General features: G+C 38.2%; 1 protein-coding gene across 4 annotated transcripts in view; it reads right to left on the bottom strand.

Moving 5' to 3' along the window:
* The window catches only part of PTPRZ1 (protein tyrosine phosphatase receptor type Z1), a 184,599-nt gene that overhangs the window by 31,764 nt on the left and 133,087 nt on the right, over positions 1–19,748 (bottom strand). For 2 of the 4 annotated variants that reach the window (XM_034671185.1, XM_034671187.1), the window contains exons 12-13: positions 13,500–17,091; positions 8,181–8,325 (exon numbers count right to left, since the gene is read on the bottom strand). In XM_034671185.1, coding sequence (XP_034527076.1) covers positions 8,181–8,325; positions 13,500–17,091 — 3,737 coding nt within the window. The remainder of the gene's footprint in view (positions 1–8,180; positions 8,326–13,499; positions 17,092–19,748) is intronic. The other 2 variants (XM_034671193.1, XM_034671189.1) reach the window with 1 other exon arrangement.

The following is a 19,748-nucleotide window of genomic DNA, read 5'->3' as shown; positions in this document are numbered from 1 at the left end:
GTAGATGCCCCCAAATATTTGTTCAAGGAATTCACTGCTAGAAGTATGAGTAGTATAAAATTATATAGTTTATTTGTAACCTTAATGTCACAAGCAAAAAAAAAAAAATCCAAAAGCAATGATGTGCATAGTAAAGACCAGCCCTCTGCTGTGACCATATATGCCTTTGATAAGAGGACACAGATAAGAGAACACAAGAATGTCTTCACGAGAGAACAGGTGGTGTAGAAGGAAGATGAGTGGATGTGGAATCAGGTGTCAGAGGGACCTGCACTAGGTCCACATTCTGGAAAGTGGAAAGAGTACACCAGACTACGAAGAACGGGAGGGCTGAGGCCACAGGTGTCGTGATAAAAAAGACTACCCACCTGAAAGTGTGCATTTGAGCAAAGCTGAGACCAGACGGGAGCAGAAACTACAGGGGGAGTTTGGTCTATCTGGGCAACCAGAGATGTAGTGCGTCCTGCCACACGGACAGGAAAACACTGGGTTTGGTCCCTCTAAAATGTGGTTACACAAGCTGGTAAAAGAGTTTCTGTTTATTTTTCAATGAATCTTAAAGCTGTAAAATGTCTTAAGGGACCTAGTGCAAGATCACAGCAGATATAAGAATCTCCCTGACATCTAAAGATTATGTCCGGTGACAAGGGCCTCACTCCTTCATGAGTCATCTTTAGTCGCTAGACATTTCTTTCTCATACTAACCGAAAACTCTTAAGTACCACTAAGTGGTACCCAAAGAGGAGGCCTTTTCATTCCACCGTTATGCCTCTTACTGTTGATATTTTTTTGGTATCAAGCCAAAAATCTATCTCCCCGTTACATTGATATATTGGCTCAATTTCTATACTTGACAGATTTTTAGATGCTGGTACCCAAGATCTTTCAGTACTTAAATGCTACCTAGCTATGGCCCCCACCTGTTTTGACGTTCTCCTTGAAGTTTATACTCCAATAATACAAACGAGTTGCAGATCACTGAACATGCCTTGTCCTGTCCTCACTCAGTATTTCTCCCCCCTGCTTTAAACATGGTTCTCCTGACCAAAATGCCTCACTCAGGAATATGCCAGGCAAAAGCCATCCTCCTTAAAGACAGCTTGGTGCTATCTTCTCTGTGAAAAAGCCTCTCATTCCTAAGTAGCCGCTAGCACTCCAGTTTCTCTGTTTTCAGTGCGTCGAACACAAACTTCCATTCCTTTACAAAGACTGTTTGGAAAAATATGGTTAATTAATCCAAGGATGACCTTCACTTCCTGAACTCTATTCTACATAATTTTAAATATTTTTTTATTAATTGTTAGTGTTATTATTTTGCAATATATCTGTTTTGTGCCTGGATCCTCATTACGTTTTTTAAAAGATGGGGCCATGTCTTTTGATTTATATAAACCCAACTCTGAATGCAGTGCCAAGAGTACAATAGGTGTTAAATGTTGAAAGATTAGATGGATTTCTAACTAAATCCCACTAAACATAGGTTATTCGGCTGCATCCTAGACTTCCTGCCTACCTGAGTCTCAAATGGGGTAACTTAAAATCTCAAAACATTCAGGAGGGAGAGGTGAAATATGTAAGTAGAGGAAGATAGATGGATGGATGGAGAGAGGATGGGCCTGAGAAAATGGGAAGAAGACAGCACCTCACAGAACAGAAAAAGGTAAATTAAAACTTATTGGTATTAGTTTAATCTGTTTAATATTCATTGTAGGATCTGGGTAAATACCAACTCTACTCTTCTTAGTTTGTAAGCAAATATTTGTTGGTCTAGCAAATAAGTGTTCCAATAGTGTTACTTGTATTAACAAGCAATAAAAGAATGTTATAAAATCATACCAAAAAACTTGTGAGCGGGAAAAGTTAAAACAGTGTAGGATAGGGGCGCCTGGGTGGCACAGCGGTTAAGCGTCTGCCTTCGGCTCAGGGCGTGATCCCGGCGTTACGGGATCGAGCCCCACGTCAGGCTCCTCTGCTGGGAGCCTGCTTCTTCCTCTCCCACTCCCCCTGGTTGTGTCCCCTCTCTCACTGACTGTCTCTATCTCTGTCAAATAAATAAATAAAATCTTTAAAAAAAAAAAACAGTGTAGGATAAATTCCTGATGAAGGTAATAATATATTGCTTCAGTATATTTTATAGCGCAGTTTTACCTAGGAAATGACATTCTACTAGAGGCGGCATGGTACTGGGAGGCTTCCATTCCGTGTTGGTAGCTGTCCTTAGTGACTTATAAATTTGAAGTTAAGATCAAGAGAGAACTCCTATTGCCTTTCTTCCCACTCCCCAAAGCCAAAACAACTGTCTATGTAAAGTTCTTTTCTATACTGATTTTGATGGAGTGCTATTTTGTTGATTATACCTTTGGTATTTTTTAGGTTCCAACTCTTAAAAAAGCTCTCAAAAGTTTGCCCTTTGTCTTCTTTAAAAAGAACTTTTTTGAAAATCTTCCATATTGAAGTCATTTTGCAACTTAGAAACTTACAATTTGGCTCATGTAAATTCTACCTTAAAACATCTGGAAAATAATTTCAAGGCATATTATTTAATGTATGACAAGATTCAATATCTATAGTCCATCTGTTCTGTATAAGCAGTGAATGTCTTCACGTCTATGTGCTAAGTGTTGATAACTATGTCTCTTGCTAATTATCACTCAGCCATGATGAAAAAAGTGATGACTGTTTTAAACTTGTAGACATAGGTCCTATCAATCAATGTTAATCTGATTATTTGATTTACACCTTTTCATCACAGTAAGTACTTAGAATTAAAAGCTAGAAATGTGTAATTATTATTCCTTTTTTTTGGATCCTTATACAAATATAACCATATTCATTCATTATGCTGCATCCATCACAGAAACCCTAAAGAAGGTCTGACTGCAATCTTAAAGATGATCTAGTGAATGCTCCCCTGAAATGATAGAGAGAGGAAAACCAGTTCATAGATGGCTAAGTGACATGCCCAAGACCATGGAACAAATGCCAGGCAGAACTGGGAAAGGGACCCAGATTTCATCGCCTCGAATTTATTCTGTCTTCCTGCTACAACATGCTTTCTCTCAAGGTTTACACAACACCTAGGGGACCACCTTGAGTGAGGTAAAGAGACAAAAAAAAGACTCGTTATATCACTTTACAATTATATTTCTCTCCTAAGAAATTAGGTTAGAAAAACACTTAAATATATTGGCTCGGAAAAACTCAAAAGGACTATGTTACTATTAGGACTTTTGTTGGTATGCTATTCTGTTTTTGAACCTTTCCACAGACTGTTCTTTGCACAGAGGTCTACCATGTTTTCATACTGGCTAGCGAAATCATACGCGTCTACACCAGAATTCGGGTATCTCACAAAAACCTTGAAGAATGCACTAACATTGTCATTTTCTGTCACCAACTAATACCCCTGGTGTATTACTGATTAGTGAATTAATTTCAAATGGATGTGAGAAGGACAGATATGTTAAATTTTGAATGGGTAAGTGAAAGAGTGACCGATTGTACCAGACCATTTGATAGATAGATATAAAATATAGACATAAAATCATCAGAGTGCTTGTATTTTAAGCTAACGCACTCTGAATTCAAGGCACATAAAGTGTTGTTTGTGAGGAAAAGAGAAACATCTTATGGGTGAAGTTCGGCTTAATCTTTTTCAACTGGTAATTTCTTTGTTCTGCACATAATATAGATGAGATGACTCATTATTAATAGAATATAAAAACCATTACAGATTTTAATTTTCCATGAAATATCAAATCATATTAAATAAGACACTTTCAAATTTGCAAAAAATAAACTTGAAATACTAAGTAATAAAGATTAAAATTCTCCTCCTAATTATTTCAACATTATAACTGTAAACCATCTGACATTGTCATTGGAAATTTATTCTAAAACCATTTTTTATGAAGTATAATTTGGGTTTATTTTCCATCTTAATTTNCCTAATTATTTCAACATTATAACTGTAAACCATCTGACATTGTCATTGGAAATTTATTCTAAAACCATTTTTATGAAGTATAATTTGGGTTTATTTTCCATCTTAATTAAAAAAAATTAACTCTAATTCCAATTAACTTCAAAAACTGGTTTGGCAGGGAAAATCAGATTAGATAGAAACCAGGAATAACAAACACAAAATCAATGTTGGTTAAAAATTTGGCCAACAAACCCAATGGGGAGTAGGGAGAAAAGCAATATGAACTCTTGCTGAGCAAACATTTATGGAATGTGTACCGGGTTCATGCTCCTCTGCTGAGCATGGAATCTTCTGTAAAAAGAGTCATTGGCAATGATAGGAATCAGTGAAGAAAGCAGCTTTGTTTGCATCACGTTATGGACAAAATAGACTCCCAACTCATATATGATAACAAAAGTATGACCTGTTCTCTGTACTCTGCAGTTTACTCTTTTCAGATACAAAGCACAGCTTGTCATGAAAACATTCTACCTTAGTCAACCGATGTCCAACTACATGCAACTGCACGATCCAGAACTCACTGTCTCAGACACTCCCAGCTGCCGCCTGCTTCCCATTTTTCCCACCTGCTGTGTCCCTGCCTGGAAGGCTGGTCTCCTTTACCTCCACTTTCTGAACCCTATCCAGCTCAAACCCTACATCTTACACTTACTCTGTCATCCTGGCCTATCAAGATCCCTTGTTCTCTGACCACTGTTACCATTAGTGATTTCAGTTGTCATGTGTACATTTTTATATAGTATGTTCTAGATTTTTCATGGAAAATTCTCAAAAAGCACAAACTTCTCAGCCATAGTGACATTCATTCATTTTTTATATTTTCCATAGTAGTCAACATCGTACTACACACATGGGAAATAGTCCATAAACAAGGTGAATATTTTTGAATAAACTGAGAGAATATATTTTAGGATAACACATAAAGAGTGGTCATATGAACTTATAGGAAGATGTTGCTAAAAAAAAAAGGAATTAACTATAAAGCTTCTGAACAAAATTCTCTTTTCAAACAAAGGAAGACAGTACTAAGATATGATTCCTTNTTAGAATTAAAAGCTAGAAATGTGTAATTATTATTCCTTTTTTTTGGATCCTTATACAAATATAACCATATTCATTCATTATGCTGCATCCATCACAGAAACCCTAAAGAAGGTCTGACTGCAATCTTAAAGATGATCTAGTGAGTGCTCCCCTGAAATGATAGAGAGAGGAAAACCAGTTCATAGATGGCTAAGTGACATGCCCAAGACCATGGAACAAATGCCAGGCAGAACTGGGAAAGGGACCCAGATTTCATCGCCTCGAATTTATTCTGTCTTCCTGCTACAACATGCTTTCTCTCAAGGTTTACACAACACCTAGGGGACCACCTTGAGTGAGGTAAAGAGACCAAAAAAAAGACTCGTTATATCACTTTACAATTATTTTTTTCTCCTAAGAAATTAGGTTAGAAAAACACTTAAATATATTGGCTCGGAAAAACTCAAAAGGACTATGTTACTATTAGGACTTTTGTTGGTATGCTATTCTGTTTTTGAACCTTTCCACAGACTGTTCTTTGCACAGAGGTCTACCATGTTTTCATACTGGCTAGCGAAATCATACGCGTCTACACCAGAATTCGGGTATCTCACAAAAACCTTGAAGAATGCACTAACATTGTCATTTTCTGTCACCAACTAATACCCCTGGTGTATTACTGATTAGTGAATTAATTTCAAATGGATGTGAGAAGGACAGATATGTTAAATTTTGAATGGGTAAGTGAAAGAGTGACCGATTGTACCAGACCATTTGATAGATAGATATAAAATATAGACATAAAATCATCAGAGTGCTTGTATTTTAAGCTAACGCACTCTGAATTCAAGGCACATAAAGTGTTGTTTGTGAGGAAAAGAGAAACATCTTATGGGTGAAGTTCGGCTTAATCTTTTTCAACTGGTAATTTCTTTGTTCTGCACATAATATAGATGAGATGACTCATTATTAATAGAATATAAAAACCATTACAGATTTTAATTTTCCATGAAATATCAAATCATATTAAATAAGACACTTTCAAATTTGCAAAAAATAAACTTGAAATACTAAGTAATAAAGATTAAAATTCTCCTCCTAATTATTTCAACATTATAACTGTAAACCATCTGACATTGTCATTGGAAATTTATTCTAAAACCATTTTTGAAGTATAATTTGGGTTTATTTTCCATCTTAATTTAAAAAAATTAACTCTAATTCCAATTAACTTCAAAAACTGGTTTGGCAGGGAAAATCAGATTAGATAGAAACCAGGAATAACAAACACAAAATCAATGTTGGTTAAAAATTTGGCCAACAAACCCAATGGGGAGTAGGGAGAAAAGCAATATGAACTCTTGCTGAGCAAACATTTATGGAATGTGTACCGGGTTCATGCTCCTCTGCTGAGCATGGAATCTTCTGTAAAAAGAGTCATTGGCAATGATAGGAATCAGTGAAGAAAGCAGCTTTGTTTGCATCACGTTATGGACAAAATAGACTCCCAACTCATATATGATAACAAAAGTATGACCTGTTCTCTGTACTCTGCAGTTTACTCTTTTCAGATACAAAGCACAGCTTGTCATGAAAACATTCTACCTTAGTCAACCGATGTCCAACTACATGCAACTGCACGATCCAGAACTCACTGTCTCAGACACTCCCAGCTGCCGCCTGCTTCCCATTTTTCCCACCTGCTGTGTCCCTGCCTGGAAGGCTGGTCTCCTTTACCTCCACTTTCTGAACCCTATCCAGCTCAAACCCTACATTTTACACTTACTCTGTCATCCTGGCCTATCAAGATCCCTTGTTCTCTGACCACTGTTACCATTAGTGATTTCAGTTGTCATGTGTACATTTTTATATAGTATGTTCTAGATTTTTCATGGAAAATTCTCAAAAAGCACAAACTTCTCAGCCATAGTGACATTCATTCATTTTTTATATTTTCCATAGTAGTCAACATCGTACTACACACATGGGAAATAGTCCATAAACAAGGTGAATATTTTTGAATAAACTGAGAGAATATATTTTAGGATAACACATAAAGAGTGGTCATATGAACTTATAGGAAGATGTTGCTAAAAAAAAAAGGAATTAACTATAAAGCTTCTGAACAAAATTCTCTTTTCAAACAAAGGAAGACAGTACTAAGATATGATTCCTTACATTGTCATAAAGTTTTTGTTTTCCTAGATATAGTTATAATAGTTATACTGACTTACATTTTCCCCCAATAAACTCCCTAATTTGCAGTGTGTTCTGCTCGCTATGGGCAGGAAGCTTATGATGGATGCAGTTTCCTTTGTCTTTTAAAAATATTATTAGGATATTGACGACAGCAAAGCTATATTTCATCCTCAAGGCAAATTATAATTAATTTTAAAATCTCATGCTTCTTAATATAGTTATCAACTTTATTTCCTCATTATATTCATATTTTAATTGCATGATTTTCCCTTTTATGTATGGGTTATCTTTTTTTGTTATCGGTATGCCGTTGATGTGCGGTTTGTATAAAATCCACTATCATAAATAAACTATGTTTTTACTATACCAAAAATTATGTTTTCCTAAACAATAACTTTTGAAATTGTAACAGCTGGAGCATTTAAGCTGAGAAGTTTAGATTTACGATAAATGCTATGATAATAATTGAATGTTAATGAGATTACTAAGATAGTATGCTGTCAAAATACTGTATTAAATGTCAGCTGAAGCTGGAGTTCCTCCATTTTAACTTTAATTATTTCATCGAAGTATGAAGAACAATCCAATCTTGTATTATTATGTCTTTGGATTTACAAAATCACCTTATTCATAGTTAAATTAATGGTAGCTCAAGTAAAACAAATTTTGAATATGCTTTGAAGAGCTGTCAGGTAAAAAACAGGCAAAATCGAAGCTTTAGGAAACGCANAAAATAAATGTCAGCTGAAGCTGGAGTTCCTCCATTTTAACTTTAATTATTTCATCGAAGTATGAAGAACAATCCAATCTTGTATTATTATGTCTTTGGATTTACAAAATCACCTTATTCATAGTTAAATTAATGGTAGCTCAAGCAAACAAATTTTGAATATGCTTTGAAGAGCTGTCAGGTAAAAAACAGGCAAAATCGAAGCTTTAGGAAACGCATGTGTAAAACAAGCACTCAACTTACCTCCAGTAGATGAGAATACCCACAAGAACCACTAGACAGATAAAAGTCAGGGCTGACACGATCGCAAGGGGTATAACTGCCTTCTTCTCGGATTCCAGCCCCTCAGCTAGACCAATACGAGACTCATGGCTACTATTACTGGCCTCTGTAGTCGGAGAAAATTGAGAGAGTTGATATTTAAGCTTAAGAAAAAGTCACAACATTTTTCAACCGAGTAATTGCAACCTTCATTGCTGTTGCTTACCTTTACAATTTCAAATCTACGATACAAAGAATGTCTACGGTTACAAGCCAATTTAAGTACAACAAAGTGTAAAAAGTAAGGCGGGCTATCAGAGCGGAGACTGGCACCTAGGTACGGGTGCTGTGGCAAGCAAGGAGCACGACACTGCCTTGAAAATCTTGCTAAAAGGAAAGCAGAAGTATTAAAATAAGACAACTATCCAGTTTTTAAGTAAAATGATCAGGAAAAACAATGCTACTTACTGTACCGCATATAATCTCGATTTTCCAAACTTAATTATAATAAGATGTTTCTGATCCTGTGATTAAATAGGTAGCCAGGAGCAATTAATATTTCCATAAAGAGGGAATCTTAGGATAACCCTTCTTACATTAGGATAACCATTCAACCCAGAGAACTATTAAAAATTTAAATGTAGGTTGCCTTTAAAGTGTTACTCTGGATGCCCTTTTATGAACTATTTCTCTCTATCAAAAATAAAAATACTATTGCATGTGAACTGAAGGAATACATAGAACGAAGAAATTCTTTTCAACTGTGCAAGGGTAGATTATGGAAAAGCTTAAATTCTGTCTTTGGGTGAATTTTAAAAGATGGCAAATGACTACTTTTGTGATCGACTGAGTGCATTATCATCCTAGCACTTTCAAAATCATTGCAATTGGCACCCTTCTTCCAAGTTGCTCAAAAGAGTTTCAGGAACTTCAGAGTATCTGTGGCCAGTCACAATGCTTCCCTTCTCCTTTGAAGTGTGTGCGGTGGGGAACCAAGCCAACTGGACATTAGAGCTGCTCTACCACGATATGCTCACACTGCTACAAAGTAAAAGCTCTTAGTGTCTGCCTGCAGAAATTCTGGAAGAACCACATCGAAGTCCCCCCATGAGAGTCTGCACTGCCTTCTAGACACCTGACACATTAGGTGCTTTTAGACCAACCATCTTACTTTAGTGATAGGAGACAAAGGGAATCGGTTTAAGATTTAAGAATACATTTGAGAGTACCAAATTCCTAAATAGAGCCCTGAAGTATATCTAACGGCAGAGAACTTAGGATTTAAAATGGTAGATTCCTGGGGCGCCTGGGTGGCACAGCGGTTGGGCGTCTGCCTTCGGCTCAGGGCATGATTCCGGTGTTATGGGATCGAGCCCCACATCAGGCTCCTCCTCTGGGAGCCTGCTTCTTCCTCTCCCACTCCCCCTGCTTGTGTTCCCTCTCTCACTGGCTGTCTCTATCTCTGTCAAATAAATAAATAAAATCTTTAAAAAAAAATAAAAAAAATAAAATGGTAGCTTCCTTCTGAAAGAGGAAACAAAGGGGTCAAGAATTTAATCCACTATATAAGAAATGTATCAGTGGACAAATGACGCCCAAATGTCCCTTGACAGTTGTTCTTATAATTATGGATACATTTGCTAGAAAAGAGTAGAATCCAAAGGTGTGACTAAAAATCATAAAACGGAACAAAAAGTGGGAATACCGTAAATCAACTGATCCCCGAGCTGTAGCTCATATTCTTGTAAGAGAAGCCCAAGCTTTAGTTTCTGTTCCGTCAATCATAAGCTCTGGTCATTACGCAGTGCAATGAGGCCCATCTAGAAGCCTAAATAATCTGACGGTGAACGCATTAAACGTTTCTTTATAAAGTTTAGGAAAGCATCTTCTTTTAACACGTAATTGTCTTCACATTTTTTCTATTAAAACGATTGTTACCTAAATGGAAGTTTTGTGGCTGAACAATGACATAATCCACTCAGTAAAGATACATACATATCTTATTTGTATATATGTATGTGCTCACATACATAGAGATATGTCTGACCTATACAGGATATACACGTAAGGTATATAACACACGACTATGTAACAAGTCACCGTATATATCACACACTATACACATGCAGTATATACACACATGCACACATACACAATCTTGTAATACAGACTTTACTCGTACGTTCTCTGGGAGGTCTGATTTTAAACTAAACCTTTTCGTTGAGGAGTTAGAATGATAAATCCATGGTAATTACATATTATGAAACCCAGGAATTNAGCTCTGGTCATTACGCAGTGCAATGAGGCCCATCTAGAAGCCTAAATAATCTGACGGTGAACGCATTAAACATTTCTTTATAAAGTTTAGGAAAGCATCTTCTTTTAACACATAATTGTCTTCACATTTTTTCTATTAAAACGATTGGTACCTAAATGGAAGTTTTGTGGCTGAACAATGACATAATCCACTCAGTAAAGATACATACATATCTTATTTGTATATATGTATGTGCTCACATACATAGAGATATGTCTGACCTATACAGGATATACACGTAAGGTATATAACACACGACTATGTAACAAGTCACCGTATATATCACACACTATACACATGCAGTATATACACACATGCACACATACACAATCTTGTAATACAGACTTTACTCGTACGTTCTCTGGGAGGTCTGATTTTAAACTAAACCTTTTCGTTGAGGAGTTAGAATGATAAATCCATGGTAATTACATATTATGAAACCCAGGAATTGAGGTCTGATTTTAAACTAAACCTTTTCATTGAGGAGTTAGAATGATAAATCCACGGTAATTACATATTATGAAACCCAGGCATGTTATTCAGGGTGAGATACCACATGAAAGATAACCAGGGGCGCCTGGCTGGCTCAGTCGTAGAGTATGCAACTCTTGACGTCAGGGTCATGAGTTCAAGCCCCAGGTTGGGGGCAGAGTTTACCTTAAAAAATAAAGAAAGAAAAAAAGAAAATATACCCCCCTCAAATTCAAAAAAATATATTTATAAAAAAAAAGAAGTACAATCAACTGATTGCTTTACATACTGTAATGAGGAACAACTGGTTGCATTGATCTTTATATTCATTAGTTGAGACTAAAATATCTATTTCAATATGGTCCAGAAGTGTATCTGAGCTACTTAAATAAGATGAGAACCTAACAATAGATGATCTGTAAACAATGGTAAGATTGATACTTTAAAATACATTTTTAGAATAAAACAGTATAATTTTGGTATTACAAATTAAGCATTATATATATTTTATTGTCCTCAAAAGTGAAAGCATAGTCTCCAAGAGACAGACACCAATAACACATGATTCCAGTCTCAGTTTTGTGTTAACTCCCTACATGACCTGAATCAAGTAATTTAGTATCTCTGGGTGTCAGTTTATGCATTCATAAATTGCAGATACTAATATTTGCCTTATCTATTTTGTTTCAGGGAACATGTCTTATAAATTATTCTACATTCTAGAAGTACATAATAAAACAATAAGTTTCAGACTTAGTCTGTATGCATTTGATAAAGAGCCACATTGAAGTACATATGATTTTTTGCAGATAGAGTTTTAAAAGCAAGCAAGAATTCTTCCCTAATCTTGTTTGATCTTAGTTACTCCATTAATTGTGTTACCTGATGATATTGGAAATTATATTCCTACTGTTTTCTCCTCATCAGTGGGAAAACATACTCTTAATAATTAAATTAGTGCAATGATAAGAAATTACTAAGTTTTAATTCATAATTCTAGGTTTGGCATTTTGCATTATATATGGTTTCTCCGTAAGAGCATAATCTAGCAAGGACATACGGATGATGTCACTACCTAGTAAGATAGAAAAAAAAGGATGAATTCCTGATACGCCTTTACAAGAAATCTAATAAAAATTAAAAAAAAAAACAAGTACTATAATTGAAGCCAGATAACAATTCATATATATGGCAACGCTAATGAACATAGTAACCTGTGGCTTGATTATTCACTCTCACACATCAGAGTGTGTTTAAACTGGAATGCAACGTTAAATAGGTATCAAGTCAGAATGTAGAAAAACTTCTCTATCAAAATGTACAAACTTTTAATTGCTGCTGCACTGACTGAAGGAAAAATATACAACTAATTCAAAGGATGGAAATAACAAAGAGAAAAAAATATCCTAATGGGACTGGTATCTCTGGTCTGGTTTATAAATATCTACTTTTATGCAATAAGATTGCAAGATGTTACCTTAACCTATCTTTTGACTTACGATGGTAAGATTTAAATATTTTCATTGTTAATTCAAAAAAATGCCTTAAAATTTAATAAAAGCGAATTATAAAATTCTTATGCTCAAGTCAATGAAATTATCTAGTATTTCATATGCCTAATGGTATTGAATTTCCCTTTTCTCCCCAGTGGCATTTAAAGCAAACATCTGTATTATATATGTTGCAAGTAATCTACTCGAAGAAACATCTGGCCAATAAACTAATTTGCATAAAATATATTAACAAATGAAAGGCATGTCTACAGAAAATGTTCTAGTGTTTTACATCTTGTCATACAATACCTATACATACTCTGCATATTAATGACCATTATCTAACTTCCTAGGAAGGTGTATAACCGCAAATACAAAGTAGAATGTATCTTGTTAGTTCACACTGCCCTCTTTAGGCAACATGAAGGTAATCAAACAGAGACAACTTAAAAAAATTAAAACCTTCTTTTAAAAAAAAAAAAAATCTTACCATTAACTCTCAAAACTCAGCAATAGAACTTTTTGTAAAGCTCCCCAGGCTGATGTGGTTGTGCAAATTATCATATCTTTTCCCGTGGGGTGGGTCAGAGAGGTGTTTATAACATATTACTTATCAGAGTTTAATAATCCATTTTATAATTCAATGAAATTAGATTACAACTTATTTTAGAACATAAGTGAATATAAAAAATTAATCCAACCTACCATTTAAAAAGCAGTATACTAAAAATGCGTTACACACACATAATTGCTCCCACATGTAACTGGCATCTTGTAGAATGTGAAAAATTGACAACAAATAAAAAACGTTTTATCTATCCACTAACCGAAACGTGTTGAATATTCATTTGAAATAATGAGTAAAATCACACTTTAAAAACTGTAAATTGACTTGTTGAGCGTCTCGATTAAAAAACAAAAGGATGTGCCACTTTACCAAATTTCTCCTTCCATGATTTTTCAATTTTTTGAGGAAGAAAACCACCACACCTCGGTCTAGCTCTCGGATCCATCACTAACCTGCCTCTGCAATGTTGACTGCGTCTGAGTGCCTGCTAGTAACAGTCGATGTTGAGGACTGTGGGGCCCCTGGGGTGATCTCTGAGTCAGCGGCTTCCAGGACGCCATCAACATCTCTTTCGTTAATGTCTGGAAAACTGAAATCTGTGGAAGTCTCGTTATCGTTCAGGTTATCTAATAGAGCTTGCCCTGATCCACTCTCTTCATCACTTGCAACCACTGCCCATGCTTCGGAATCGGGAGTGAAAGGAAGCAGGGCATTACCAGTCTGAACGTCATCATGCTGTTTCCCATCACTGGGCTTTTGGGGTGGCACACGTGCCTGTGTTGCTTTATCGGGACTTCCGTCCGTGTCGGTCTGACTGGCTGATAGGACACCTGTGCCTTGATTTTCTTCTTCAGGATTTTCAGATGGTGAATATGAGGTTGGGTTATTCTGATGCACAAGATTGTTCTCTTGGGCGTCCGAATCATTCGTTACCTTTTCCTGTGATTCTCTATAGGAGGAGCGTGACATACACTTATTTATGGATAAGCCATCCCTATCTCTGTCATCATAATCATCATCATAATCACCAACATCACCATCGTCACCACCACCCACTAAATCAGCATCAGATCTGGCACTCTGAATCAGCTCAGGAGTTGTCTGAGAAGGAAACAGCAACTTAGTTGTGGGGACAGAGCCATCTTTGTCGGGAGAAGCCGCTGAAACAGAAACATACACACTTCCTAGAGGAACAGAATGATCGGCAGTTACAGGGGTATCAGAAGCACCTGCTGGGATACCAGCAAACCCCTCATCAGTGAGAGACCCTTTGGTGGAGGCGGAAGCTTCATCGGAATATACGAGCTTATTTATAAGTGTATTTGGTGGCACATCTATCGATAAAACAGGAGTAGCAAATGCATGCCTCCCCTTCGGGGGAAAGGCCTGGTTTATCTCCAAACTGGCAGTTGGGAGCAACTCATCATTACTGTGCAGTGAAGGTACCACTTGCTGGGAACTTCCGCTTTTAAGCAAAATGGGTTCAAAGTATTTCTCACTTGCGTAAGAAATGGTTAAACCTTGAAGTGAAGCAGCGTGCACGTTAGAAGCAGGCGACACATCGACAACTGGTACAGATGCAGCGGGCGGCGTGTTTTCACTCGAAGCAGAGTTTGAGGCCAGGAGATGCAATATTGTAGAACTAATGGGATCAACCTTGGGGGTCTCAGCCGATATTGGCTCGCGAGGCACGGGTGGAAGAGCAGTTTTAAGCAGCGTGTCAATCTCAGAAGCCTGAAGGGAGGGCTGCAGCAATACTTCGGTATTAAAAGAAGCGGAGGGCTCGTAAAAGAGCTGAGTTGAAGGAGCTAACATTTCACTAAAAGCAGGGTCAGAGGAGGCTGGCTCTGAGCTCGCGCTAAGCACGGGTTTAAGCGAAGTGTCGCCGAACGCTTGAGACACGGCATGTGTAGGCTGAACTGAAATCTCTGGAGCTTGACTAACGTCATGATCAAAAACCTTAGTGGCAGGAGGAGCGAGAGACCCTGGAAGCATGCCCTTTGTGCTAGAAAAGGAAACGGGGGATTCTTGTAAAGACGCGTTCAACTTATTTACAGTATCGTACAGGGCGGGCAGGACTGCGCTTTCCGAATGGTAAACCATCTCACTGAAAGAAGAAATTTGCAGCTCGGTCTCATTTCCATATATTACGTCACTTTTAGAAAGCGGCTTATTCTCATCACCAAACACAGATGTTGTATATGTAAATTCAGCTACAGAAACAGGTGAAGACATGTTAAGGGCTGTCAGACCATCTGTGTCAGGTAAAAGAAATTCACTATCAGAGGAGGCTCCGGACCACTCCCCATCCCCAGAGAGGCCTGGAGGAGGCGGCGGCAAAGATGCGGTCGGGGTTAGGAACGAAGACGGAGGCCCCGGAGGCCCCGGAGTGTGGCTAGGACTGCTAAACAAGGGAGCCGGAGGAGATACACCCACAGAACCATGCACGGGGGCTGCAGGACTGTAGGGAACAGTGAAGAAGTGCTGGGAGCCCCCATTACTAGATAAGGCATAGGAAGCTTCAGGCCCTGAAGAACGTGCATGCAGCATGACATCACTGCTGGGTGGTTCGACTTGAGAAAGCATAAGCGTTTTATAAAGGACACCAGATTCACCACCACCAGATTCCAGCGTCTCTGGAGCAGCGTGAGTAGTGGGCTGATGTGACGTCACATCAGAGTATCGAGCAAGGCTGGCCTCTAATAGCAAATCACCCCCAGCCACTGGCAGAGAAGCATGCAGGGACAGCTTATCACTCTCAACATCTGAAGTAGCTTGTGGAAGGATCTGAGAAACCGTATACAGATGGTGAAACAATTCACTACTGAAGGAAGCAGAGGAAAATGGAAGCAAAGGTGCACCATCATAGGAAGACAGGATGGATTCAAATGACACACCGACACTGGGAAATACAGGCGTAGCATGCAAGGCCGAATCACTACTTGAAGCAGCAGGGATAGTGTTGAGGATCTGATTGTCAAGCAACAAAGGGGTGACTAGAGGAAAGACGTCACTACTGTAGAAAGGTTGAAGAGGAGTCTCACCATTGTACACCGGTTGAGTTGTCTGCGAGTGTACCATGTTGACAGTGGGGACCGAGTCCTGCTGTCCGGAGGACGGAGTAAAGGCATGAGGTGTTACCTCGGTCGGGAAGTAGGCAAAGGTGGAATAAGGCGGCATGTCCAGATCCGTGACCGGGGGGCCGTGTGACACCAGCGGGCCTGGAGTTGAAGACTCAGCTGTCTTCTCAGATTCATCGGTATGTATCTCGGTGTAGTCAGTCTGGAGAAGGCTCTCCCTGCCGGATCCAGCATCGGGTTGTGTTACCGTATCTGCAGTGCTGGCAAACCACACGTTTCCATCAATGGAAGGATCCTTCAGAGAGTCTTCCGAACCCGATGCAGCTGACTCTTCAGAAGCATTTCTAGTAGATTCTGGTAGAAGGACATCATATGGGATTGCCTCTGGGTTTTCTGAAGAAAACACGTACCTGTGGGATACATCCTCAGAGATGAACGGCATAGAAGTTGTTGCCGGACTGGAGCCCGAAGAATCGTCAGCTGCCGTATCCAGCTTGAAACCCGTCAATAGACTCTCGTCCTCACTGATATCGGTAGATTCCTCTTGAGATTCCGCTATAGAAACTGTATTTAAAGATTCCACAGTCCCAGTCAAGTTCATCCGTGGGGATCGGGGAATAGTTTTAGAGCTGTCATTTAAAGAGGCTGCGGTGCCTTTCAGAGTGTGAGGTGGCATGTTAGTCACAGTCCGCGAAGTCAAAGCAACATCTTTTTGGGGGGCTAATTCAGTGACTGTTTGGGAAGTGGAATCTAAAGATGTGTTGGGAACATCGCCCTTCCCAGAGAATTCACTTCCTCTTGTTGGGGATCGGTGCGTCTTGGCCTCATTGTATTTAGTCCCTACGTGATTGTAGTTTGTTGTAGTAGGAACCTGGGGTTCCTTTCTCCTTATTTGGTTTGTGGCACTGTCTCTACCAGGATTCACAACAGTGTCTTCTCCAGTGTCTTTTCCCTCTTCTTCCTCCTTTGAAAAGCAACAAGATTTAATGGAACATAAGGAAATAAGAAAAAAATTGAGTTCTTAATAATATCTTATACTGCATGACACTGTTAATCTTCACTCGTGGGAACTTTTCCTCATAAAGCATCGTCCCATAGAGGCCATGCCTCTATCCTGTAACCTTTATCATCCACCTTCTAGGGACACTAATTAAACTTAAAACACTCTATTTATGGCTACCTTTATTTCAATGCTGTGGAAGTAATTAAATTAATAGAAACCCCAGCTTTGAAAGAAAGGTGCATTATAATTTATTGATTGATAATGTTACTTAACACTTATTTTGTTTTGTATTTCTCTGTTCAGTTCATCTGGCAACAAACTAAATAGCAATTAGTTTCTTATAATATGAAATGAAACAATTTATTTCAAAGATCTATCTAAATATTCAGAATATTTCCTTGTATATATTCAGAATAAATCATAATTTTTAAGCCATAATAAGAGGAAGATTTAGGACTAGAAGAAGTTTTGGTTTTTCATTTTGTTTTAAATATTCTCCACTCAAGACATAGGCAGACATTTTATTATTTTTTTATTATTTTTATTTTTTATTTTTTTTTAAAGATTTTATTTATTTATTCGACAGAGATAGAGACAGCCAGCGAGAGAGGGAACACAAGCAGGGGGAGTGGGAGAGGAAGAAGCAGGCTCATAGCGGAGGAGCCTGATGTGGGGCTTGATCTCACAATGCCGGGATCACGCCCTGAGCCTAAGGCAGACGCTTAACTGCTGTGCCACCCAGGCGCCCCTATTTTTTTTTATTTTTTAAATTTTATTTTATTTAAATTCAATGAATTAACCTATATTATTTTTAAAATATTTTACTTATTTGTTTGAGAGAGAGAGTGGAGGGGAGGATCAGAGGGAGAGGGGACAAGCAGACACTGTGCTGAGCGTAGAGCCTGGCGGGGAGCTTGATCTCAGGACCCTGAGATCATGACTTGAGCCGAGACCAAAAGTCAGACGCTTAACTGACTGAGCCACCCAGGCGCCCCCATAGGCAGACATTTTGTTAAAGACAAATTGTCAAAGTACAAAGTATGCTTCTAGCACTAGTTATTTAATTTTGTTATTTTCCTTAGAAACACCATTCAGGTGACCCAGTCTTCCAGGAATACTTGTCACTGTAATGGCCCAGGAGCATTCTAGCTAGAGGTCAATCAAGACCCATGCTTTTTTTTTCCTTTTCTTTTCTAATAGCATTTTATAATATGTCTGATCATATGCTTAGAAAACTAAACTGCCAAAGGTACCAAGACATGGTATTTTTAGTCCACATAGGATATGATTTTGCCAGTCTGCTAGCATTGTCATTTATTAGATCTTTTAAAGTCATGTCCCTTAAAAGAAGAAAACTGACAAGAGTACAAATTAGTAAGAACTTAACCAGTACCAGGAGAAAAAAATCTGAATCTTAAACCATGTTCAGATACCTCTCAGAATCTGATGAAGACAGGGGCCCCTGGGTGGCACAGTTGGTTAAGCGTCCAACTCTTGGTTTTGGCTCAGGTTGTAATCTCAGGATCATGGGATCGAGCCCTGGGTTGGGCTCTGCGCTCAGTGCGGGGCCTGCTTAAGACTCTCTCTCCCTCTCCTTCTGCCCCTCTCCCCCACCACACACACACACACTCTCTCTCAAATAAATAAATAAATCTTAAAAAAAAGAATGTGATGAAAATGATGCACCATTCATTAATCCTACCTAACCAAATCTGGTTGATCTCTATAAGGTTGTGTGACCTCATGTCAACATTTCAATAAGAACAGATCATTCATGCTCTATGATCATTTTATACATACCTGAAACCACAAATATTTTAATGTATACTCCTTCCTATGTTTTCTTATGAAGTTATTGTGAATCTCTCTTCCACTATGGTTTTGAACTGTGTCACACCTGTTACTCTTCACAGCTGCCATTTAGAAAATTTTACCGTAAGGCCTTGATCATGCTGGAGATAGTTTGTTCTTCAAAGTAATGCATTTTTATTTGAAGATAAGCTAAGAAACATCCCCCAAACTATTCACTTCCAAATTCAGTTTTAAAATCCATCACAGATACAGCCCAGGAATTTGCCAACTTCCATCATTCATTCCTGCATGAATCAATGGTAGTGAATAGTGTTATGGACTAAGTATTTATGCCCTCCCCCCAATTCATATGTTGAAATCCTACTCCTCAAAGTGATGGTATTAGGAATTGGGGCCTCTGGGAAGTAACTGAGATTAGATGAGGTCTAGAGGGTAGAGCCTTCATGAATGGGATGAATGCCCTTATAGGAAGAATCATGCGAGAGCTTGCTTCTTCTTCTGCTCTGCTCTCTGCCATGTGAAGATACCATGAGAAGCTGGCAGTCTGCAACCTGGTGATCATTTCTAGGTATATACCTATCCATGTGCATGCACACATACACACACACACACACACACAAAGATATCCTTAGCTGAGTTTTGTGAACTCTTGCTGAAAGGTAGATCACTCACTTTGGTAAACTAATCCTTTGTAAGAGAGAAGTGCCATAAAACATATAAATTATTGAGATAATTATACATGTGAAAACACAACCTAACTGCTATTTATTGCCCGATGGTAGCATTAGTCATCACACTATGACCTC

The sequence above is a fragment of the Ailuropoda melanoleuca genome, chromosome 1, assembly GCF_002007445.2.
Source record: "Ailuropoda melanoleuca isolate Jingjing chromosome 1, ASM200744v2, whole genome shotgun sequence".
Classification (NCBI taxonomy): domain Eukaryota; kingdom Metazoa; phylum Chordata; class Mammalia; order Carnivora; family Ursidae; genus Ailuropoda; species Ailuropoda melanoleuca.
The sequence above is the reverse complement of the archived record's forward strand: the minus strand, read 5'-3'. Positions and strand labels throughout refer to the sequence as shown.